Genomic DNA, 7,615 nt, shown 5'->3' on the forward strand with positions numbered 1-7,615 from the left:
TGTTTATTTTAATGCCTCTTTATCATTTCAGTTATCTGCCCTTCTTTTCAAACGATCCCTTGGTTTGTCCCATGTCTTTCTCCTTTTACATACATCCCATTCCTGTTCTAATGGAGGATGGGGTTCTGGAAAATCCCATCAGAGATTGATACAAACAATTACGTTCGACTTTGAGTATTTTGTTACCTGTAGGAGACAGGCTTCAGAGCTCATCAAACACTGAAGGCAAAGCTGGGAGTGAATTCCTAGCTCAGGGAGCTAGGAGGTTGTCCAGTTTTCTTGTGATTGTGCTGCTTCCGTACCCTTGCTCCCCGTCAGCCACTCTGTGCTGGAGAGAGCTTTGTCTCTGAAACTAATATTATCTGTATTGATTTCTGTCCTAGCTTGGAGGTGATTCAGTTCTATCAGGCCAACCCGGGGTTTACCTAATTAGCTAAGATTATAAATATAGTCTTATTTCATTACATCTGGGAACAATTGCATTGGTTAGATTTGGACTAAATTTTTACTTTTTTTTCACTTCATCTAGGGAGTCTTGGCCAGCCTGGAGTGGGGCTTGCTAACTTTTTGAGGTAAGAGGCCTAAGAGTTGAAATTTAACATCTGAGTTCTATAGTATGGTAAGCTTGTCTTTAGCATCATTTAACCATGTTATCTTTTCTCTCTCCTCTTGCCCCTTCCTATTTTTAAGATATCATATCTAAACGACTTCAGAACACATTTTGTTTATCCTCCTAATAAGATGTCATTGCAGGTCCTTGACTCAGGGTGTCACCCCCTCTCTTTTCTAATTAAGGCAGAGTAAGACGCAGAACCCCACATGAATCGCTTGATTTTCAGATGTGCTGGGGGCAGAGGGAAGTGCATATAGACACCAACAAGGGACAGTGTGGGATTTGGAGAGAGTGGGATGAAAGGGTAAGAAGACAGGAGAGAAGAATGAGGAGGGAGAGTTGAAAACTTAGGGGTACAAGGAAGTCATTGGTGGCAAATATAGGGACGATAACGGTGTGAGGATAGAAACAGAATATGAGGCCATGAGTAAGGAGAGGGAAGCCTGAGTGGATAGAACCGAAGGTGCGTGTGTTTGGGAACAAGGGGGAGGAAAGGCATAAAAGGAGGGATTTGGAGACTGAGAGGAAATTACGGTTCCTTTGAAAGGTTTTTTTCATAGGACTGATTATATCCTCGATGTCTCAACTCATGTATATTGGTTTTCCTTTTAGGAAACGATGAAGGACAATGTGATTTTGTCTGACATAAGGAAACCCTCTGATCACATCTTCCATAGTGATAAGAGATCATTATGCTTTGCTTTTGTTTTTATCTTTAATTTTCAAAGCGCAGTTGGAAGGGCAGGTCATGGAATTGGTGTGTGCAACAGCTTATAACCAGGCTTGTGAATTAAAGAAAGAGAAGTTATTAAGGCACTATTGTGTCACTTAAAAAAATTTCATATCTTCGTCCTCAGTAGTTCTGAAATATGAAATATGTCTATATTTAACTCTGCTGCTTGTTCAGGTGTCATGAGAGCAGGAGAGTTCTTCCGAACAAGGAGTAAAATCTTGGCACGATATCTTTGGATATCATTTGGAGTAGTATCTTTGGAATAAAAACGTTCATTCTTGTCTTTCTGAGTTTTTAGTTAACTTCTTGGCTCAAAAGCAAACAAGCATAATCAAGTTCTGTGATAAGGAAAAGGAACTTTAAAGATTTGGAGAAATCAGTCTTCATATTTCGTCATAGACTTGCACTTAAACTGCTGTGCACACACACACACACACACACAAAATCTCACACTCCTCTAGTCAAATTTTCTGCTAGCTCAGAATCGTTTTCGTAAGGTCTTCCCGTCCTGCCTGGTTCAGTGTCATCTTCTTGCAGCTTATGGTGAGGAAGAGTGGTAATTTGCTGTCAGTGGGGAAAATTGACATAGAACGCAATTGGCTCGACCTCTAGCCTAACCAGGTGTGATGAACTCATGATTTGCGGTTCTTCAAAACCACAGTTTTGGTGGTTTTCTTTACCCCATTTTTTAATTCATTTTAAAATATGCAGATTTTAAGCAAGTGAAATCGCTTTGTGTGTGGGGTTGGTAACAACACCGACTAGAGCCAGTTGCCTGGTTGCGGCCACATTTCTTGGTTCTGGCAAGTTCTTCACCTTTCTGTGCCTCAGTTTCCTTAAAGGCCGTGTGAGAGCTAAATATACAGAGAGAACCCTTAGAACAATGCCTGTAAATCTAAATCCTATATAAGTGTCAGCTATTATCAACTTTGGGGTGGTTGGGGTTGGCGAATCTTCAATAAGAAAAATTCCACATGGCGTCCGAGCAGTTCGGTTACCCTGTTGGTACTGATGGAATCCACAAGTCAGCAAGGGACAGGGAAAGGTCCACCTAGCTCTTCAGACCCCAAACGTTTTCACTTCTGTGGTTTCACCATGTTCCTCATAGGCCCATTTATTTATTTCGACATTCTGGATTACAAGAATCTTCACGAGATTGTGGTAAACCACCGCATCACCTGGTTATTTCGTTATAGCGCTTTGCTCAGTGTGGTTGGAGAAGCACACGTGTCCTTGGCGAGAGCCATAAATATCACTGGTAAGCCTCAGAATCTTGCCCAAAATGACCTGTTTACCAGTTTTTCCAGTTCTTCAGTCAGAGGCTTTTCAGATCGTGATACTGTCTGTTGGTTTCAGGATTGCATAATGTTCTGGACGTTGCCTCAGAACACAATTTGTGGTTATTTGTGCCCAGCACAATCGGAGCTTTTGGACCCACTTCTCCCCGGAACCCAACCCCCGACCTCTGCACTCAGAGACCCAGGATGATCTATGGGGCGTCCAAGGTGCACGCGGAGCTCGTGGGAGAAGTACGCATTGCTGAGCGAGATGGCTCAGGGTTTCCTTTTCTATTCCTTTTGCCTCAGACACCTGCCGATTCATCTTTGGAGGCGACTTTCCTGCTCCCCCAGTTCTAGCCCCCAGAAATGCTCATAAATTGATTGTGTGTGCCAAGAGGCAGGTACGATAGCTATAGAAGAGCTCGTCAGCCACATGGTGACACTCAACACTTCTAGAGGCCCCTCAAATGGCATTTGCTGCCCGTTTTCTTTATAATGCACTATTCTTTCAATCTCTCAATATCATTAGTTATTAGTGGTCATTTTAAAACTTTGTATTATGAAAAACTTCAAATGTCCTTTTGGTTTTTTTTTTTTTTGATACTCTTCATCTTTATAATTCTATAACAAATTGAGTTGGTGTCTGATCCTTCAGCTGGTATATCACGGTCGTTGTGCTCATGTCACCCACTGTTCTTCCCTGTATTCTTTCCAATGCTGCATTGTAGGGACCTGCTGCTGGAGAATCATGTAGGACAATGAGCAGGGACTCCCTTCCAAGGAAAGGTTGGAAATCCATACTGTAGGCGGATTTATTATTTACCACGTTGATATATTCCAAGAACCATGGTTCCTTGAAGATTAAAAGTGGAACGGTTATTAAAGAAAAATGATGAGCGACTCTTAGAAATTCCAGAGTCTTCTTTTCCTTTAAGAGAATTTTAATATAACTGCATGGGATGGTTATTTCAGAAAAAGGTGTTATTTCTTTGTATAGCTCTATCCGATTTAAAAGATTCTTTTTAAAAGTGATTTTCCCTTTTTTTTTTGTCCCAACCTGGTGGAGGAACAACTGGTACGTGTTGTTTCCTGTCTCTTTTGTATGTAAGATAGACTTTCTTGTATGCAAAACAGGGAAGGGTGGTGATGGATCTGCCGCTTTTAGCTCTATGCCTTTAGCTGTATGCCGACTGGAGTTTCTGCATCCTCTCCAGGACAAGCATCTAAGAAAGCCCCTTGAATCCTATTGACTTACACTCGCTAAGGGCAGCTTTTGCTGGCGCTGTAAATCCATCTTGGGATCAGCCACCCACAGTGCTGGAAGCAAACAGATAAGAATGAAGAACAAATTTGTTACCCATAATGTAGGAAGACAGCAAATAAGAAATAGTCTCTTTGAATACAACCTTTACTTATTAATACAGAAAGGTCTTTTAAAATGGACTCTATATGTTGCATATTTAAAAGGAACATAAGCATTATTATTATTATTATTATTATTATTATTATTAGTTTGGACTCAAGCATGCATTATATTCAGTGACTTTTACATTAGAAATCGTTTCCATATGAGTGGCCCTGAGATGCAATAATATAAAACATACTTGACAAAATCTGAGGGATTTTAAAGGAGGTTTTGATTACTTTTAAAAAGCTTTTGCCTTAATATGGTGCTGTTCCAAATATGAATGGGGAATCCCTGGGGATCCTTGAGACCCTTTCAAGGGACCCAAGAGGTCAAAACTATTTTCATATCAATACTAAGACATATTTGCCTTTTCGCTCTCTTTTCAAGTGTACTGTGGAGTTTTTCAGAGGCTATGTGATGTGCGATAGCACAGCAAACAATATAGAAGCAGGCAGGGAACTCTAATTAATCTCTTATTAAAACAGTAAAGAGATTTTCAAACCATAAAACACGCCATTCTTCTCACTAAATCTTTTGTTTGGAAAACATGTTCTTTTTCATAAAAAATATCATGCATATGATAAATAGTTTATTATTGAATTTTAAAATATAATATTTTTTAAAATTCTCAGTTAATTTCTGATATAGTAAATATCGATATAATTCACATTAGTAGAACCTCTTTGGGGGGGAGTCCTCATTGTTTTTTTTTAAGAGCATAAAGATGTTTTGAGACTAAGATGTTTGAGAACCACTACCTTAATCTATAAGGTTTGTTCACAATTTTGTTCTAAGAAGACCCACAGACAGGATTCTCTTTCAGACTATGCAGTGCAGATTTTCCACGATGCTGTAAAGAATGGCAAGTTCGAGTGCAACCTGAAACCTAGCACGAGGCTCCCTATAATGTAGCTCGATGACTGCCTCAGAGCCACCCTGGAAGTCATGGAGGCCCCGGTGGCATCCCTCTCCATGAGGACCTACAACGTCAATGCCATGAGCTTCTCCCCCGAGGAACTGGCCCAGGAGGTTCTCAGGCACGTACCGGAATTCCAGATCACCTACAACGTGGATTCTGTGCGGCAGGCCATAGGTCGGTACATCATTGCGAACCCCTCAAAACCCAAATAAGGCTTCAATCTGTGCTGCGAGTCCCTCGACATAAACCGTGGGGTATAAGGAGAGCATGACGCCTTCTCAGTGGTCTTGACACATTCTGGAGAAGGATCTGTTGAGCCAAAGTCCACAGATGCTGCAAGTTTGGGAAGTGCTATCTAATGTGGGTGGGATAGTTTCATTCCAAATAAATAGCTTGTCGGCATTTTACAGTTTAAACATAAAACAAGTGGACATAATATGAAAACAGCCCTGGTTTTTTTTAAATGCTGTGACTGTGCCACTCTGTGGCCTGAGCATCACATGAATATAAAATTCCTACCTTATGAGTTTGCTTGCGATTTTAATACTATGTGACAACTCAAGATGCCCGACAGCAGATATGCAGTACAATCTTCTGATCTAATAAGGAGACTATATATGTGCATAGCAACTGCTCTGGTCTGCTCAAAGGGATCATTTGAAAGCAGGAATTCCTCTTGTGGTACCTCATATGATAGACCTTTATATAAAATGTTGGAGACCTTTTTGCAACTCCAGAGCCTGGAAAACTTAAGCTACTCTTCGTATCTTTTCCTAGCAGACAGTTGGCCAATGAACTTTGATGACAGCAATGCTCGGAAGGACTAGGGATGGAAACATGATTTTGATCTTCCAGAGTTGGTGAGGACAATGTTGAACTTCCATCGTTTTGATACCAGAGTTGCCCAAGCTAACCGAAGGAATCAAAAAGAAGAGCTCGTGCATCCCAGACCCTTAGGTTATAGACCTCGAAGAACCTAGAGTATTGGAGTCGAAGACCTGATTGGACTAAATTTTGGCAGGTCATGTTGAAGATGGAAAATCGAATTAGCTTTAGCATTTTCAAAATGCTGTCGGTTTGGCGACAGGACTTCTAAAGTTTTGCTCTTTGCCTAAACTTGTCCAAACATACATATCACAGAACGAACACTTAAGTCCTCATAGTTTTCATTTCCTTAATTAAAATGAAGAGACCATTTCTGGGAAAGTGGAAGTGTGTGACCTTCATTTTAATTAAATTTAATTTAAATATCATTCTTAAGACTCTATTATTCTCTTGACTAGAGACCAAAGATAACATTTTACAGACTACCAGATGATCTCCAAATTAAAAAGCATTTATTATCTCATCAGAACATAAAATATATTTGATGTGTTTATTAAGCCCATGTTCAAAATGCTCAAGAGATTTTAGCCCTTCTTCAAAAATGATCACTTCTTGTTTATTTTTCTGTAAGAAAGTATGTCTGTAGGAAATTAAGACTATTAAAGAAGATGTGACCAGTGAAGGGTAGCACCTCTCTTTTTTGATTGCCTTCTTGTTAGTGAGCTAAGTGCTAATTAGCAGGAGCGTAAGTCCCTAACCCAGCCATGTCAGTCTCCCAGAAAACCTTGTCTAAATCCACAGGTTTCTGGGCTTCACCCTTCAGGTTGACTCAATAAATGGGGATGGGACTCTCAAAATGTCACCGGTCGTCCTATTCCAGCTCCCACCCACTGTGTTAGACCAGTTCCAAACACTGTTTTCTAAAGAGAACTTGCTTGTTATAGCCTTTTTAGTGCAGACTGAGACCTCAGAAGAGTTACTCTAAACACTTTGAAGCCATTAATGTATAAATATATACAGATCTACTTTTGTCCAGATACCTCAGGATGTGCTACATGTGAAATCACTAGAAGGTGAAACTGTACAGATGAATCATGGGTCTATTAGTAAACATCTGTCAAAGATTAAAAGGCATTTATAATGTGTTTAATGACACCATTATGTATTTGAAATTTTAACTGCTACGTAGAAATATAAATTTTTTTGGAGGCATAATTGGATTTAAAATCTAACTTGTAACTGGAGAACTTCTAGATAATTGAATTATTTAATAGTTATATCGATATGGTTTTTTTCTTAATATAATTAAGCTTACATTTCTACATTTTATCTTCTAAAACCAAATAGCTAGTAATGAGTTCTTTTTTTTTTACAACTTTATTGAGATATATTTTATATACCGTAAAAATTGGTATACAGATTTTTCAATATATTCATGGAGTTGGGCAACCATCACTATAATCTGATTTTAGACCATGCCACCATCCCACAAAGAACTGCATATTAGCTCTCCCCACCCTAGGCAACCATCAGTTTACTTTCTGTGGCTATGGATTTGCCTATTCTAGACATTTCACATAAATGGAATCATACTATATATAGTCTTTTGTGAGTGGCTTCTTTCACTTAGAATAATGTTTGCAAGGTTCATGTTGTAGCATGTATTAGTATTCCATTTATTTTTATTGTACTTCATTTCATCGCTAAATAGTATTACACTATGTGGACATACCACATTTTCTTTGTTCATCTGTTGAGGATTGTTTGCAATTTTTAGTTATGAATAATGCTGTTATGAATATTTGTAAAGATAATTGGGTTTCGAGGCTCATTTATT

General features: G+C 39.2%; 1 protein-coding gene across 1 annotated transcript in view; it reads left to right on the forward strand.

Moving 5' to 3' along the window:
- LOC107196786 (L-threonine 3-dehydrogenase, mitochondrial-like) overlaps window positions 1-6,908 on the forward strand; it is a 16,107-nt gene extending 9,199 nt beyond the window's left edge. The window contains 7 exon segments of the mRNA XM_025042321.1: window positions 530-572; window positions 1,226-1,292; window positions 2,455-2,604; window positions 2,703-2,944; window positions 3,677-3,701; window positions 4,858-5,127; window positions 5,731-6,908. Coding sequence (XP_024898089.1) covers window positions 1,232-1,292; window positions 2,455-2,604; window positions 2,703-2,944; window positions 3,677-3,701; window positions 4,858-5,127; window positions 5,731-5,933 — 951 coding nt within the window. The 5' untranslated portion in view covers window positions 530-572; window positions 1,226-1,231 and the 3' untranslated portion in view covers window positions 5,934-6,908.
- The last annotated feature ends 707 nt before the right edge of the window (window positions 6,909-7,615 follow it).

The sequence above is a fragment of the Pteropus alecto genome, unplaced genomic scaffold (assembly GCF_000325575.1).
Source record: "Pteropus alecto unplaced genomic scaffold, ASM32557v1 scaffold50, whole genome shotgun sequence".
NCBI classification, from domain to species: Eukaryota; Metazoa; Chordata; class Mammalia; order Chiroptera; family Pteropodidae; genus Pteropus; species Pteropus alecto.